We start from the raw sequence: 18,409 nt of genomic DNA, 5'->3' as shown, positions 1-18,409 counted from the left end.
AACTCTGAAATGCACAATAAAACAAACAGCTTCTAGATGTGAAAATGTGCATTCCGATTTGTAAGGAAACATTTCAAGTCTACGGGTTTGTGCCTGTGCCCACACACACACAGGGCATTACAAGAAAAACAATGAGCTCTTTCCGTGCCTGAAAGGACACAACAGCATTATTAAACTAACGCATGGCTAGATCACCAATGGAAGGCTGAAGCAGTCTGCAAAAAAAAACTTGTAGGTCATCAGGACGAGAAAGGAAAGCATATTTGGAGTGCAGCGGGAAAGCCCTGAGTGGAAACCAACACTTCTTACCTTATCTCAAGAGAAAAGGGGGAGGAGGAAGTAGTACATAAACAAACAAACAAACAAACAAACAAACAAACAAACAAACAAACAGGCCATTCCTTCCAAACTGTCTATGCTAGTGAGAATAAAAGGGCAACTCTGCATTTATTTCAGAACACTGCTGTTAATATTTATTCTGCCAAATTAATCTACATGCACCTAATCTGGAATATCTAATTATATTTGAGTTGTACATGTTGGCATCAGTTTGAGTCCTCCTGTATTAATATAGCACAGCACTTTACAGAGCAGCAAAGAAGCAGCAATAAGACAAGGGAGTTGACAATCTCCTTAGCAGTCTCTGCTGTAAAGCCTGAAAAGCAGGAAATTGAAGCGAAAATGACAAGTCACTGGCAATGATATTTTCAGCAGCCATCAAAGCGAACAGTCTCCTTCATGGGCATGATCAAAACAAGACTGATACATGTTGTCAAGCTTGGCATATTTTATGCAAGATTTTCAAAGGTGGAGAAACAGAGCATTCCCTATCAGCATTGTGCTACTTGTCACAATATTTTTCACCCTGTAACATCAAAGTACAGTTACAATTTCCTCCTGTGATTTCCACCCAGTTCTCTTGTGGTGCCAAGTATTTCAGATTCCCCCACCCCTGCTGATCCACAGTAAGCATTAGTCACCTTGGACAAATGTTGCTTAGCATACAGAAACGCTCAATAGATCCCACGCTAGGGTCAAAAAACCTGGTAACCTCCAATTAAAGGGCATGGATATCTGTCAGCCAGGCCCTTGTGTTCTCAGCTGATTCCTTTCATGACAAACTCCCAGGCCTAATCTGGCTTGAACGCTGCTTTTGCTGGTTGACCAGAGAGCCAAGCCTGTCTGCTGTTTGTCAGCAGATGAGTTTTCTGCCTAGATAAGAGAGTTCTCCTCCCCCTCACTCCCTGAATACAGAGGCACAAAATCCTTCAGAATGGAAATCTCACTGAGGCACCAGCTGTGCTCTTGCAGTTTCAGACCAGTTGCTGTAGAGACTGCTGCTACATCCTAATTAGAGGAGAAAATACCTGCTTCAATCTTATCTACGTCATCCCCCCAAAAAAGCACTTTTATCCCTTCCTTACTGGGATGTACCTATCTGTTTGCCTACCTACTTTGTTTACAAGGGGCATTACAATGAGGCATACCCACAGATTTGGAATCCATTCGTCCACAAATGATCAGCAAAAGTATTTATATAAACAGAAAACCTAGTTTTTAAAACTACGCTGGCTTTTGGGTGGTTCAACTGAAAGCAGGTTGTGGGAAATGGAAAATTAGGGGGATTGTAAAACAACTCAAAAGGCAATTTATAAGAGAAAGGGATAGAGGGGTCGGATGGAGACTTGTTGACAACTGCTTAAAGTGTTCAACTATTTGAGTACATAATAATGAGTGGTGGGTTGTTTTAAACAGTGATATAATGTAAGAACAAACCGAAAGAGTGGCAATTCTTTCAGGTTAGTCTAGAGCCATGCGCCACCTAAGAAAAGGTAAAGGGACCCCTGACCGTTAGGTCCAGTCGTGACCGACTCTGGGGTTGCGGCGCTCATCTCGCTTTACTGGCCGAGGGAGCCGGCGTACAGCTTCCGGGTCATGTGGCCAGCAGGACTAAGCTGCTTCTGGCGAACCAGAGCAGCGCATGGAAACGCCGTTTACCTTCCCACTGGAGCGGTACCTATTTATCTACTTGCACTTTGATGTGCTTTCGAACTGCTAGGTTGGCAATAGCTGGGACCGAGTAACAGGAGCTCACCCCGTTGTGGGGATTTGAACCACCGACCTTCTGATCGACAAGCCCTAGGCTCTGTGGTTTAACCCACAGCGCCACCCGTGTCCCTATGCCCCACCTAACCATCTCTAAAATCCTGGTGTCCCCCCCCCGCCCCCAGTGACATATAATTCTTATTATTCAAAAAGTGAACTCTTATTCACATGGAGGAAGCCTAAAAGGCCATTCACTGTTAATAACTCACTTCTCAAATTGCCCCCCTTAAAAATCAAACTGCTCCCCCTGTGGGGCGTGTGCCCCATGTTGGGAACCATGGGTCTAGAGCAAAGTATGGATTCCTGAGGCCAATGGATGTCTGACATGGAGTTGCGCAGCCTAACCTATCACAAAGGGTGGTGTTTTTTGTTTTGGGATAAAACAGAGGAAAGAATAAGAAATCACTGATGTGAACTTCCGCACTTTGGTGGACAAGTGAGATACAATGGTACCTTGGGTTAAGAACTTAATTCGTTCCGGAGGTCCGTTCTTAATCTGAAACTGTTCTTAACCTGAAGCACCACTTTAGCTAATGGAGCCTCCTGCTGCCAGAGCTCGATTTCTGTTCTCATCCTGAACCCGAGGTACCACTGTATACATGGAAAAATAAATAAATAAGATAGCCTGTAGCTGAGCTGCCATTATTCTCACTTCAAGTCTCTTCCACAAATGAAATAAGCACCATCTCTTTCTGACTACTGGGAGCCCCAAGCTCACCAAATGTTTGGTTTCTATACAGTCTGGAGCCAACTTGGAATCACAGAATGGTAGAGTTGGAAGGGGATGCCAGGATCATCTTGTCCAATCCGCTGCAATGCAAGAATCCTGGCCACAACCAGTGCCGGATTTACGTATAAGCTAAACAAGCTATAGCTTCGGGCCCCACTCTCTTGGGGGCCCCAAAAAGTTAAAGGGGAGGAAACTGGATGTACATTTCCAAAATATAAGATAAAGAACAAATAAAATAAAACCTACATACAGCAAAAGTGGCAAACGGCTTTAGATGCCTATTATGTCCATAAATTACCATATAGTATATATTCAACACAAAAAACAGCAACAATTTGTTGTTGACAAAGGACAGGTGGACATATAAAGGGCCCCATTACCTTCAGTAGCTTAGGGCTTATCAAACCTAAATCCGGGCCTGCCCACAACCATCCCTGGGTGGGTTCAAACCACCAACCTTCTGGTTGACAAACACACTGACTCATTGCACCACAAGGCAGTTGGAAAATCTTGAACCTCTAGAATGAAATGGCCCAGTTAGACCATTGTTGCAGCTCTAACAGTGGCAAGCTTCCACTGATGAGGGATGCAATTCTGTCACTTCACAGGTTCTAAGGCTGAGTTATGCCATCAAACATCAGCTGAGCTCCTAACCATCTTGAATTTCTAAGCCCAGCACTACCACTGCCTAGGTTGTCAAGCCTTTCCCTGAAGGAGATGCTATACTACTAACTTGATTCTTACCCACCTGTTTTAGGAGACATGGAGGCTGCTGACCAGGTTGTTAAGACAGCAGACTCATAGGATTCTGCAAAAACTACAAAACACCTTGTAACAACACAGAACCAGACTGGAGTTATCATTGTCAAATGGCAAAGAGGGTGGTGTGGAGCATTATGCCATAAGGGCCCTTATGTACCAAATGGAACTGGAAATAAGATCCACAAAACTGTAAATATACTTGCAATGTACTTCCAAGAACAAACATATAGAAATAGGACAACGAGCAATAATACTGTGGTGTTTTCTAACTTTGCCATGCATGCTTTCTATATTATTATTATTATTATTATTATTATTATTATTATTATTATTATTATTATTATTAATATTATTAAGCTCTGGTTATGAAACAGAGCTCCATTTAAGGTGTGGATGGGGTCAGTAATTGCTTCAGCGACCCACCAGGCACAAACAGAAATTCATGGTGCATTTTATACCACATTTCAATCTGTAGAGGACTAGCGCTACTGGTTGCTGCCTAGAACTTCAAATATTAAAAAGTCAATTAATAACCTGCACTTCCATATTTTTTGATGTTTCAATATTATTATTAAATGTGAATAAACTCTTGTTTCTTTCAATGCATTAAGAATCAGTCTCATTGCTTTGTTTCCCAGCGGCAAAGGAACAATTTTACTACAAAGGAACATCAAAGTCTCCTCACAAAAAAGTAATTAATCAAAGTCATTGACGTAATAACCTAATCCCACTTGATCTTGGAAAGAAGTGTCCAGCAATTTGCTGTAAGCTGATGTAATTGGTGTCCTTCGGTCCTTTTATGCGAGGAAACCTAATGGCAGCATTATTACAAGATCTTACAAGATTCTATAAAAGGGCACAGTCCAACCAGAAAGTCTTCAGTGTACCTAATAAACTGCCCTTGAGTAGGAAATTGAATCTGATCGTCTGCTAAGAGACAGATTAGGTTTATCTGTAGAAAAATGTGACATTCTGAACAATGTAATCAACAATCCAAGGCATGACGGTTTGAGTATATACAGCAACCCTGGCCTGAGTGCATTGGCTGCCAATTAGTTTCCAATTCAAAGAGCTGGTTTTGACCTATAAAACCGTAAACGAAAATGAAAAGAAAGAAAGATGTTAATTGATTAAGTAAATTTTATGAGAAATTTGTTTTGCAAAACTGTTACAATGATACACACTGAAACTCAGCCAGGGGGATTGGAGGAAGTCACTTGACAATGTTATTAAGAGTGGAATAATTACAGTTAGGATTTATGTTTGTTTGTTTATAAATTCTGGAAAATCAATAAAAAATTATTTGGGGAAAAAAATAAAACCTTAAACAGCACAGGACCCCAAAGACCACCTCTCCTCATATGAACTGACCCGGACCCTGCAATAATTATCTGAGACCCTTCCTCCTTTTACAAGCGCAGCAGGGGACCCAATCCACACACAGTGTACTGGGCCCAGAAAATCCTGTTGGCTCACCTGCCTCGGATATCAGTTAGGCTGAGCAATGATAACTTGCCCAAGACCACCTAAAACATTTCATTGCCTAGAAGGGATTTGAACCCATCTCTTCCCGCTCTTTCCCCTCCAGCAATTCACTGGCGAGTGTGGTTGATATAAAGACTTCTGGTTACTGCTGGCAGCAGTGACACCATTGCAATATAAAAAAAAATTAATTGATTTTAATTCAATTCTAATCTGTCATCTTGCTAACGATTACAACTGAAGATGAATGTCGTGTTGCTGACGACAATATCCCTGTATTCTTTCAAATAAGCTTTCATGTCCAGAAACTCTGTAGTCTGTAATGGTCTTTGAAAACGTTTCCCATATAAGTGCAAGAATTTAATTTGACTTCTAATTATTTATTGTAATAAAGCTGTTACATAAATTTCAGTTGTGCTTTGAATAGTTTCTCTCTCTCTTTCTACCTGTCATGAAATCGGTGACTACAAAAATTAAGTTCCCCCCTCCCCCGACCCATTTGCTGAGTGAAGAAAATTATATAGGGGGGGGCGGGAATATATTTTCTTGAAACTGAATTGAGCAGCTTCTTCCTTTGGGAAACAGCAAATACTTCCTGCATGCTCAGAATTCAAATGAGATCCTGAAAAGGTCCATTTCCTCACCGCATGTTATCAACATGCCACACATTTGAGAATCTCACAGTCCTTGCCCAACCCGAGGAAGCCCCCCAGGACTGGATTAGGAGTTAACTGTGGGCCAAACAGCTTATATAATCAGGAGTCCCCGTGCTGACACGAAGGAAATTAAATTAATGGAGATGCTATGCAAACACACACATGGAAAAGTGGAACTGAAATAACTTAATATGATTAAAACTTGAATTAATTTGTGCAAGCATGAGAGTTCTTGCCTTCGCGAAAAACAGTTTGGATCGGCAGACATTTTGTGTTAGATTATGTATTCATTCACGTTTGGCAGCTGCGCTCTGCTTCACGAACTGGTTTTTAGTTAATTGCTCCTTGTTTTGGGAGGCGAACCAATCAATTATTTTGAGTGAACTTTTAAAAATGAGAAATAAATTAAAAACCTTAAAAATTAATCAGTGCTGATAAAAAATAAGAAGGAACTGTCTGAAATCTATATGATAAATAAATCTATAGATATGTTTAGGGGTGCTTTTGTAAATCAGCGGTCCGCAGTCGAGCACCCTGCCTGCCGCTCTAGTGGAATCCCATGGAGGAGAGCCACTTCAGGCACTCCAACCAACATGGCGGGAGGGTGCGGTGGCAGCTTTTGGTGAGATCTCATGGAACCCTCACAAGATCTCGCCAGAATCCTGCCATTGTGCAACACTGGTAAGTGAGGCTTCAGCAGGGGCGGCAACCCCTGCCTGTTTCGCCACCTGAGGCTGCCCCCTAGAACATGGGAATGGTTGGACGATGGGAAGGGGTAAAGTGAGAAGAAGAAGAGGAAACTCCCCTACAAGCTTCCATCTCAGGCCCTGTCCCATCTCTCCGCTCTTAGAATATGGGTGAAGGTCAGTGCAAACTGCCTGTTCTTGCTCCACTCTTTGTACAGGGTACTGAGAAAGACGAAGTGAGTCTGCCTCCCAAAAACCCTAACAGAGGCAGACTGGAAGCAGCTCAGGGTGGGCAATATGCAACTCTGTCACCTGAGCACAACAAAGCAAATGGAGAGGAGCTGGAGTCTTTTAATTTTGCCCCTGCAGGCAGCTACCCCGTTCATCTAGGTAAAGGTCAAGGGATCCCTCACCATTGGGTCCAGTTGTGGCCAACTCTTGGGTTGCGCTCATCTCGCTTTACTGGCTGAGGGAGCCGGCGTACAGCTTCCGGGTCATGTGGACAGCATGACTAAGCCGCTTCTGGCGAACCAGAGCAGCGCACAGAAACGCCGTTTACCTTCCCACCGGAGCGGTACCTATTTATCTACTTGCTCTTTGACGTGCTTTCGAACTGCTAGGTTGGCAGGAGCAGGGACCGAGCAATGGGAGCTCACCCCGTTGCGAGGATTCAAACCACCGACCATCTGATCGGCAAGTCCTAGGCTCAGTGGTTTAGACCACAGTTCCACCCATGTCTCACCCTGAACGTTACCATGGTTAATAGTATTGAAAGCTACTAAGAAGCTGCATAAAGGTAAAGGGACCCCTGACCGTTAGGTCCAGTTGTGGACGACTCTGGGGTTGCGGCGCTCATCTCGCTTTATTGGCTGAGGGAGCCAGCGTACAGCTTCCGGGTCATGTGGCCAGCATGACTAAGCCGCTTCTGGCGAACCAGAGCAGCGCACAGAAGCACTGTTTACTTTCCCGCTGGAGCGATGCCTATTTATCTACTTGCACTTTGACGTGCTTTCGAACTGCTAGGTTGGCAGGAGCAGAGACCGAGCAACAGGAGATCACCCCGTTGCAGGGATTCGAACCACCGACACCTAGTTGTCTACAAAATGACACCGACACTTGCACATACTATCCTGAATATAACGGAGAAGTAGTTCCATTAAAATTTCATCTCCCAGCTTCATTGATCTGGACACATTTCTTCCACACCACTAAATCACTGAATACAAAATCCTCCTCCTAAAACCTCAACTGGATTCCCACCTATTCTGAGTCTTGAAGGCCACTTACAGCATCTCACCTGTGATGGTCTCCCTTTTCTGAGCCTCAGCCTTCTTACCTTTTGTCCAGAATGAAAGGGTCAAATGCATTGCCCACTGCTGTTAGGCACAACATCACTCAACCCACTTTTTAAAGATTTCCAGCTATATGCTAAACTGTAGTCTGATGGAAGTCTTGGGCAAAATTCAGTAAAACCGAAAATTCAGACTAAAATAAAGTTAAGTCCATTGCAGACAACCTTGACTAAGGCGAAACTTCATCTATATCCATTTCTCACAAATATGGTAATATGAGAGCTAAAATGCATATTTTTCTGCTTCTATTTTCATGTTGTGGTCCCCTGATCTAAGCCCCTATTATCCCCACTGATGCCCACTTTGCTTCCGCATCAGGATTTCTCTCTATTGCGTTCCTCTTCAACAGATCCCATTAAATCAGGGAGCAGATACTGGACATCATGGTACAATGACACCGGGCAGCCAAACAGACCTGTCTAATTGCTGATGTCATGCAAAGAAAATTAAGTCCCCTTAGAGTGAAGGTGAAGCTTAATGTACTGGTTACATGTGGGCACTGAGGGATCACGGAATGAGCACTTTTCACAGCGTTCTCTCCCCCCCCCCTCAAAAAATAGAAACGGCAAAAGAGGGCTCTCTTTGTATCCTGCATATTTTGGCTCAGCCCCAAGAAATATACAATATTACTGGCAAGGCACGCCTAGCTCTTGTGCGTCCTTTCCAATTTGCCAGGAGAATGGATTTACAATTCTAAAACCATCTGCTGCTCTCTTGATCATCACACTGCGCCGCAGCTGAAAGCAGGATGATTACAAAACGCTCACGAGATATTGCTCTTAAATCCGAGCGTGGAATACAAGAATGCGGAGGCAGCTGCATGCAGCAAGCAATTTGCACGAGGCCTCCCACCATGGGGGACTGGGGGTTTTCATCATACCAGCACAAACTGTGTGGGGTGGAAGTGGGGGGTGAGGAATGACAGCCATACAGCGAGAATCACTGAGATAAAGTGGGGCGTTCATGACACAAACAGCTTGTTACTTTATCCCTCTTCATACATTTGAAAGAATGTGTATGGACCTAATTATTATTAATTATTATTATTATTAATAATATACCACCCTACACCCAGAGGCCTCAGGGCGGTTCACAGAACAAAATCAAATTATAAAACCACAAAATATATAACCAAAATTAAAACAACCATTCCGGAGGTCCGTACTTAACCTGAAACTGTTCTTAACCTGAAGCACCACTTTAGCTAATGGGGCCTCCTGCTGCTGCCGTGCCGCTGGAGCACGATTTCTGTTCTTATTCTGAAGCAAAGTTCTTAACCTGAAGCACTATTTCTGGGTTAGCAGAGTGTGTAACCTGAAGCGTATGTAACCCAAGATACCACTGTAGAATGTGTTGTGCAGTTTACTTAGATTCGAGTTTGCTTGCTGCAAGAAAGGTGGTTAGTCTTCCTTTGAAAATATAAACATGAGCAGCTACTTGGCTCTGTCTTTAGCACTAAATGAACACTGGGTTCCCCTGTGAGCAGAAATAAAGAAATAAAGAAAAGCACAGTCTTTTTTCTGTTAATGCTACAGATTAATTTCAGGTGGTGCAAAAGTCAACTGAAGGCAAATTAGGTAGCTTAATCCAGTGGTTGGAATGCATGTTCATTCCCCTATAGGCAAAGTACCATAATTAGGTGGTAGACTGTAATATTCCTACAGTTCTATGATCACTTTCTTGCACGGCTACGTTCGGTGCTTTCCAAAACAGACCACCCAAGATTTATTTGCACCAAGCACAGCCTAAACTATTAAGTCTCCTGATCCATTTTAAGACTATTATAATTTGCAGATTTTGGCTTTTGCATCTTTAGAATCCCCTCACCGCCAATTTTTTAAAATTTTATTTGCAGAACATCCAGCTTGATGAACCTGAAAGCTTACTTCTAGTTGGCCCTAATAAAAGTATTGCCCAACTATTGCTACGGGATTATCTCTTGGCACTCTCTCACAGAGCTTCTGTGAATCGGGGAGGGAAAGACTGGGATACGGTTGCTGCATGGTGCCTTGAACAATTTAGAGGCAGTGTGAGGTTTTGTTGTTGTTGTTTAGTCGTTTAGTCGTGTCCGCCTCTTCGTGACCCCCTGGACCAGAACACGCCAGGCACTCCTGTCTTCCACTGCCTCCCGCAGTTTGGTCAAACTCATGCTAGTAGCTTCAAGAACACTGTCCCACCATCTCGTCCTCTGTCATCCCCTTCTCCTTGTGCCCTCCATCTTTCCCAACATCAGGGTCTTTTCCAGGGAGTCTTTTCATGAGGTGGCCAAAGTCATGGAGCCTCAGCTTCAGGATCTGTCCTTCCAGTGAGCACTCAGGGCTGATTTCCTTAAGAATGGAGAGGTTGGGTCTTCTTGCAGTCCATGGGACTCTCAAGAGTCTCCTCCAGCACCAGAATTCAAAAGCATCCATTCTTCGGCGATCAGCCTTCTTTAGGGTCCAGCTCCCACTTCCATACATCACTACTGGGAAAACCATAGCTTTTACTATACGGACCTTTGTTGGCAAGGTGATGTCTCTACTTTTTAAGATGCTGTCTAGATGTGAGGTTAAAAAGTATAAAATTAATACATGCCAATTATCCGCGTAAATAAGACTTAAAATTGTAGGCACATTCACAGGTAAGATAAAAATGTTCACCAGCAGGAAGTCATTTACCAACACATCCAGTGACATACTCGTTTGCAGAATCACGGTGCTGCTGGTCTGGCCAGTTAAACACCTCAAATAAATTATTATTCTGTCTGATCAAAGGGGCTAATTGCAGTGCTGACCTGGACGGTAAATGGCTCTCACTTAGCTACTCTCAGTTAGAGCCAAGAAAGTATTCCACCCCTAACCCCACCTTTGCCAGGCTACTTTTCTGAAGGGTCCCCAGCTCTGGTTTTCGGCACATTTTGGCCTTTACCTGGCACTTAAAAGAAACTCTTGCTCTGGGCTCTTGCACCCACCCATGGCAGGCTGATTAAAGAAATGCAACACACCTCTCTCAGGCGGCAGAACAAAGTGTCAGTGACAACTCTTTCTCATCTGAAGTGTTCCTCCACAGGTATTAATTAACCGTCACTGTGTTCAACAAGCCTCAGATGCGCCGCAGAAACAATGACAGGAGCAGCTTTGGCGCTTCTCCCGCACAGAGGGAAGGTGCCGTGAGCTCACACAATGATAGGGGTCAGGGGTTTGGGATTTTGTTCCTTAATCTGAGAAACTGCTTAATCAGATACGGCAGAACAGAAGCCAGCTGCAGGGGGAATGTGTGGGGTCCGCAGAATCACCTTTGAGTAATGGAGAGGGAGGGAAAAAAGTCTTCAGAAAAGCTCCAGATTAGTGGTGGGGCCTTTCTTGCAAACAACACATTTCAACATCGTTCTGTGTGAAACTGCGGCGGGGGGGGGGGGGACACGGTACCCCAAGGTCTGAGTTGCACTGTCAACACAATTCTACCTCTCTTTCTATCCTCTGGTCTCAGAGAGGCAGCTGAAATCCTAAGACAATACCTGGAGGAAGTTCTGGAATAAAAGGTAAAGGGACCCCTGACCGTTAGGTCCAGTCGTGGCCGACTCTGGGGTTGCGGCGCTCATTTCGCTTTATTGGCCAAGGGAGACGGCGTACAGCTTCCGGGTCATGCGGCCAGCATGATGAAGCCGCTTCTGGCGAACCAGAGCAGCGCACGGAAACGCCGCTTACCTTCCCGCTGGAGCGGTACCTATTTATCTACTTGCACTTTGACGTGCTTTCGAACTGCTAGGTGGGCAGGAGCAGGGACCGAGCAACGGGAGCTCACCCCGTCGTGGGGATTCAAACTGCCGACCTTCTGATCGGCAAGTCCTAGGCTCTGTGGTTTAACCCACAGCGTCACCCGTTTCCCTAAGTTCTGGAATAGATGTGGGCAAATAAACGGAGATTAAATCAAGGTAGAGGTGCTGCAAGGTGCGAAATCCTTGGCTCTGGAAGGAGATTTACCAGTGGGTCAATATGAGGTGGCACCCCCCCCCTTGAAAGACCAAATATTCAGTTTCAGAATTCTCCTGGACTCAGCACTAGGGAAGCCCTAGTGGCATTGGTAGTCAGGAGTACACTTGATCAGCTTGGGCTGGCAGGGCCGGCCTACCTATGAAGTGACGTGAAACAGTTGCCTCAGGGGGAAGGCTTCCTTTGGGCACGCACCGCTACGCAGAACAGGCAACAGAGGAGGCAGCAGTTGCGGCAAAGCTGGTGGTATTTTCAGTTTTGCCTGAAGTGGAAAAACATCCTAGGGCATCCCCATTGGATGGTATATGTTATGTACTGAAGTTCTCACCCTGGGCCAGCAGGGGGATACTGCAGATAGTTTTCACTCAGGTCCACATATGCAAATAAGGGATTGAAAATGACGTTCAGTGATTGGATAGTTACAGAAAATGGTTACTGTTGCGTTCTAGTGGAGGTCTATATAAGCAGGCTGGCTGAACCCTTCAGTTCAGTTCTGTTCTGGCCTGTGAATAAACAAGAGCGGTTTGAAGAATCGCTGTGTCGTCTGATATGTTCACCCACGACTTAACAGTATACCTCCCTATCTGGGGAGACCTAACCTATACATAGAGCCTATATCCTGGTCACATCCATTGACTACTGCATTGCACGCTGCATGGGGGTTGCTTTTTAAGACAGTTCAGAGTCTTCAACTATGAGGAGAAAGCTTTGTTTATAGTGACCCCATGGCTCTCAAACTCTGTGCCAGTGAATTTGTGGCAGGCTCCCACACTTCAGGGATTCTGGGGGGCCTTTAAGACACTCCTCTTCCAGCTGGCATTTGGGGACTTTTTTGATTTACTTGTGTTTGTGAATCCGATGGTTTTAGATTTTATATTTTTTTATTTCCCACTTTTGTAAATTTTATTGCTGGAAGCCACCTTGGATGGACACTGTCCCAAAATATGTGCTAGAAATATTTTAATAAAAGTAAGTGCAATCAAGTTTATGTGCAATCAAACTGGGACAATCATTCAGTCCTTTGATTCCCTTAAACCACATTACAAAAAAATGGTGGCAACACACACACACACACACACGTATGTGCACATGCACAACACACACACATTTTTTAAAATAATCACTAAAACAATCCAACATAATTACTGATTTGAAATTTCATCATACAAATACGACTGAAAAAGCATGGTTACTTTCAGTATTAGCTAACAAGAATTCAATTTTTGCCAATTTGGCCATTAAAAGATGCCTGAGGAGTTGCTCCAAATATTTCCATCTGACCTCCTTGTAAACAAAGAAGCAAATAATGATAAACATCTTCAACTATGCACTCCCCACTAACAGATTATAAGGAATATTTGTAAAACTATCCAACACCGCCAAAGGCGCTTAGTGAAACTATAAGTGGGTCATAACTAAGGAGAAACTAAGATCTGTTGGATAACTTTGGATGCATTCATCCCTGAAAAGGGAAGATCTGGCCAGGGTTGCACATGATTTGGGTCCTTCGAATGTGTGCTAGTATAAAGCGAGACTGTGAAAGGCACCAGGAGACTTGAACAAGGGTCTTAAGACAACAGAACCTAGGCATAATAGGGTGTTTTTAATTATGTTATTTGTATAATTGAAAAAGACTGAACGATGGGGGTGGATCACAAAACAGAGAAACCAGTAGGAGAACACTTCAATCTCCCAGGACATTCTATACAAGATGTCAAAGTAGCTGTTTTACTACAAAGGAATTTCAGAAATAGACTGGAAAGAGAAGCTGCTGAATTGCAACTCATTACCAAACTTAAAACCATGGAGAGACCTGGTCTGAACAAAGACATTGGATTCTTATCTCATTATACATGACTAAGCCATTTTTCACCTTCTCACCCCTTGCCTTTTCCTGGAAGACCTATTGCAGTCGTTAAGAGTCGTCAACAGGCTCATCTCAGCTATCTGCCAATCTCCCACTCCCACCACCCTTCTGAGTAATACCCCTCCCCACCTTCTCACTATATAGAAGGATCTGGCAACTTCTGTTTCAGTGTATCTGAAGAAGTGTGCATGCACACGAAAGCTCATACCAAGAACTAACTTAGTTGGTCTTTAAGGTGCTACTGGAAGGAATTTTTTTATTTTGATGGGGGTGGAGACGCTCCTTCAGGTCTCTCAACTAAAGCACCCATGACAGATGGCTATCCAACCTCTGCTTTAAAATCTCCTAGGAAGGAGAGCCCGCCATCTCCTGAGGGAGTCTGTTCCACTGTCCAATAGTTCTTACCGCCAGAAAGGTTTTCTTGATGTTTAGTCAGAATCGCCTTTCTTGTAACTTGAAGCCATTGGTACCCTCCAGAGCAGGAGAAAACAAGCTTGCTCCATCCTCCATGTGAAAGCCCTTTCAATATTGGACGATGGCGATCATATCTCCTCTGAGTCTCCTTTTATCTATCCTATCATGAAGTTCAATCTCAAGCCTGACAGGCCACTCAGTAACAGCATCTGGAAACTTCAGTGGGTACACAATTGCCATCAAAAATTGGAGGGAGCTTGTGACTGCTGCACAAATCAAGGCCAATGATTTGCTTCCAAACATTCGAAGAAGTTCAGGGCTAGAATGCTTTTAAGAGCTGCTTCATCCTATACTATTCTGCCCACCCCCTAGGGTCATCTAGGGCAGAGGCCCTTCTGTGTTTCCCATTAAGCAGACATTGGTGAGGACAAGTGAAAGGGCTTTCTGCGTGGCGGCACCAAGACTGTGGAGCTCCCTGTTCTGGGGTTTCACCACCAGGGAAAGCTTCTCCCTTGAGGCATAGATTTGGTTTTCAGTCTAATATCAATTTATTATGGCTTTGGTCACCACTGATTCCACGCCAAGAAATCAGACTCGATAAAACTCCATCAGTGTTTTGGAGTGATGCCAACATTAAACGTAACATCTTGCAAGGTGTTAACACATGATACTACAATAAAATGAAGCTTATTACTGTATTCTTTCACACACTCTATTTTCTCATCAACCAAGAGCGAGGCCCAATACTGAAAGCCTGAACCCCAAACCGTGCATAAGCCGGGAAGAACTATGGTCATTCAAAGATTGTTCACGCACATGTGTTCATCGATTAGCGCCTGCAGGTGAATCAGATGGCGATTTCCATGCCCCATGCGCTATTAGAAACCAGGCACCCATTGACAAAATATGCATATCATTTCAGGGCCAGTTTATCATTGATGCTTGCTCCATGCAAGAAAGCATACAGTGGTGCCCCGCAAGACGAATGCCTCGCAAGGTGAAAAACTCGCTAGACGAAAGGGTTTTGCGGTTTTTGAGCTGCTTCACAAGACGAAAACAGAAAGCAACTTTGTATACAGTACAAAAATTACAGATGTAAACCACAAGGCCAAAGACTCTCTGGTTCCAGCATGCCATCATTTCCCATTATAATAAATCTTGCAGAGGCTCAGCTATAAAATGATTATTCTGGGATAAAGGTTAGCCTAGTATTTAAACGGTCCCACCACTGAAATTAATGGGGATTACAAATAAACCGATGAAAAGTGCATCTTGTTTTGTTTTTTACCACAAATGTAAACAACCAGAAATTTAGAAATAAAACAATGACAGTCTTTTAAAGTTCTACTTCCTTTGCAAACAAAAATTCAGGATTCAGCAAACATTTAACAGATGAATCATATCAATGTCACTTTTGAATAATCAGCCGTATTCAAGAATCACATTTTCATGTTTGCATTCTACCATACACCGTGTGTGTGTGTGTTTGCTTGTTTGTGTGTGTATGTATTGAGTTTATATTTTACATACAATTAAGTATGCTCAAGTTGGGAGGCGCTAGGTATTTCAGAATTGCATAAAGGATACCCAGTGTTAGAAACACAGATATATAAGCTAATCACCAAATGGCACCTTAAACCTAGGTTGCAGTTGTCCCAATGTGGGCACCATTTTTTTCCAATGAAATGTATTAATAAATAATAATAATAATTTCATTTCTATACCACTTTATATATATTTATATTTTGAAAATCAAAGCAGTTTACAAGACATTGAAACATCAAATAAAACAATCAAGAATAAAACAAATTTCAAGTTTCAAGGAAAATGTTTCAGACCCTTCATATTTTTTACTACTTAATTTATATACTTGCCCCACAGCAGAAGTTCTCAGGCCAGTGTGGTCTAGTGGTCAGAGTGTCAGGATAGGACCTGGGAGGGCAGGGTTCAAATCCCCACTCAGTCATGAAGCTCACTGGGTGACCTTGGGCCAGTCACAGCCTCTTGCCCTATCTCACAGTTGTAGGGATTAACTCAGAAGGGGGGCGAGCCATGTACGTCTTGGAGAAAAAGGTGGGAGATAAATAAGCTATTCTGCTTACCTGATAAGAAAACTGGAGGGGCCAGCCAGATGGAGATGTCAGTTGTCCACCTGGCATCCAGAGATCTCCATGTGGTTGCAGTTTGACCCACACCAGTTGCAAAATGTGCATGGTGCCTGAGGGATTTCTAACACTGAGGATACAAATCTAAGGAATATTTAGTAAGATGCAAGTGCATTGATCTTCAACTGGTGGGAGGAGTCCTACACATCAGGCTCCCGTCCTGATCTAAGATGGGTTGCACCAGCAGAATGATATGGGTATAGGTTTTGGTTCCGGTTTTTTTTAATTATTATTTTAAAAAAAGAGGAAAAGAGAAGGGAAGAGAGGAAGATGAGCCAGATGTAGTTGTTGAAAATAGTAGGTCCTCTGTTGGTGGGGAGAAATTGTCACAGTGCTAAAGGTAAGTTATGAATCTGGATATTCTTAGTTTGAATTTGGACCCTGGCATGAACTCACTTGGTGACCTTAAGGCTCCAGCCTTTCTCAACCTGTGGGTCCCCAGATGTTGTTGAACTACAACTCCCGTCAGAGCTCAGGGATGATGGGAGTTGTAGTCCAACAACATCTGGGGACCCACAGGTTGACAACCGCTGCATCCACCTGATCTTAAGAGGACGGTTGTAACAATTGCTGAGAGAATGTGAACACAAAAAAGCTGTAGAAATATGAAGGGTTATTTAGGGGTCCCAGTTTGGAGAACACTGAAAGGCTACAGGTGTGGTGGACCAGGTGTCAAGAATCACAGAATCTTAAGAGTTGTAAGGGACCCCAAGGATCATGGAGTCCAACCCCCTGCAATGCAGGAATCTCAGCTAAAGCATCCAGGACAGACGGCCGCCCAACCTCTGCTTAAAAACCTCCAAAAGGAAAGTCCACGACCTCTCATGGGAGGTCAGTCTATGAAGAAGAAGAGTTTGGATTTGATATCCCGCTTTATCACTACCCTAAGGAGTCTCAAAGCGGCTAACAATCTCCTTTCCCTTCCTCCCCCACAACAAACACTCTGTGAGTTGAGTGAGGATGAGAGACTTCAGAGAAGTGTGACTGGCCCAAGGTCACCCAGCAGCTGCATGTGGAGGAGCGGAGACACGAACCCGGTTCCCCAGATTACGAGTCCACTGCTCTTAACCACTACACCCCACTGGCTCCCTAATGCATTCAAGACACACCTGAAGTTAATGAGCAGTAATTCACAATTTCCTGATCAGGCTATTGTCATAGGAAGCCTCAGCCAAAGTTTAGGGGCAAGACTGTGTGCTGGAGGGAGAGGAAAAGCCCGGAGATAAGCAGAGTAAGGGAAATTGATCTGTTCAAGAAACCAGGGTGGCAGGGGTTTAATATCAAATAGGGATTCAAAGTAATGGTCTGGGCCGCAGGGTTGCTGTGCAACAAATATTTGGCCTCTGGAAGCAGCCATTTCGCGGAATGGTTTTAGTCTCTCCAAGACAGACATTCCAAGAGCCTATACAGCCTCATACAAACACAGAAGTTCATAAATAGCAAGCAAGATTAAGACAAAATCCACCGCGCAAGAATGTCAAACACCTACCTTTGAGTCATAATCTTATAGGCATCTGGCAGATAACAGCGGATATTCTCCATCTGAGCAGGATCAGAGTCGCAGATTTTATCATCCGTCCTGCCATAGTTGGCACTTTCAATCATGATAACATCTGTTCCTGGACAGCGCAGTTCAATTGGGTAGCTTTCACAGGAAAGTTCCCTTCGGACCACTGCCATTGGAACAGGGGCACGGCTGAAAGCTGTAGACAGGAGAAAAACCTCTATGTTTAGCATGCAGAGTCAGGGATTTTGTCTCATAACATGGACTTATGTAGAGTTTTGTGGGGAAAGTTTTAAATGTGCAGAGTCATTTTTCTAAACTGCTTGCAGAACTGGAAATCTCTCCCCCCCTCCCCAGTGGCTTTTAAATACACAGTGCTAATAGTGTTGACGTGAAACCCAAAAGCTGTCTAAAATGTATGTAAATTTTTAAATATATTTTTTGCAAACCAGACCCACTCCAAACGCCACGAGAACTGTGAGGTCAGCTGCCCTGTGGGGTCTGAAATGCCCCCCTTTTCAGATTTTTAAAAAGGAAAAGCACTTAACTTACTAAGTTATTAAGGATCCAATTTCCCCCCTCTTGAAATGAATGGTAAGTGAAGCTACCAAACACCTAAGATAACTGGGGTCTGTTCTATCCCAAGTCAGTCCTTAAAACAGGATACGGAAAACATTTAACATTCTGGCGACACCAAGAGCACTGGAGTACACC

General features: G+C 43.8%; 1 protein-coding gene across 22 annotated transcripts in view; it reads right to left on the bottom strand.

Annotated features, from left to right (window-relative positions):
- The window catches only part of ADGRL3 (adhesion G protein-coupled receptor L3), a 548,667-nt gene that overhangs the window by 301,261 nt on the left and 228,997 nt on the right, over nucleotides 1-18,409 (bottom strand). For all 22 annotated transcript variants that reach the window (XM_081176098.1, XM_081176093.1, XM_081176095.1 and 19 more), the window contains exon 4: nucleotides 17,681-17,894. In XM_081176098.1, the coding sequence (XP_081032224.1) occupies nucleotides 17,681-17,894 (214 nt within the window). The remainder of the gene's footprint in view (nucleotides 1-17,680; nucleotides 17,895-18,409) is intronic.

Source organism: Podarcis bocagei, assembly GCF_964188305.1.
Source record: "Podarcis bocagei genome assembly, chromosome: 17".
Classification (NCBI taxonomy): Eukaryota; Metazoa; Chordata; class Lepidosauria; order Squamata; family Lacertidae; genus Podarcis; species Podarcis bocagei.
The sequence above is the reverse complement of the archived record's forward strand: the minus strand, read 5'-3'. Positions and strand labels throughout refer to the sequence as shown.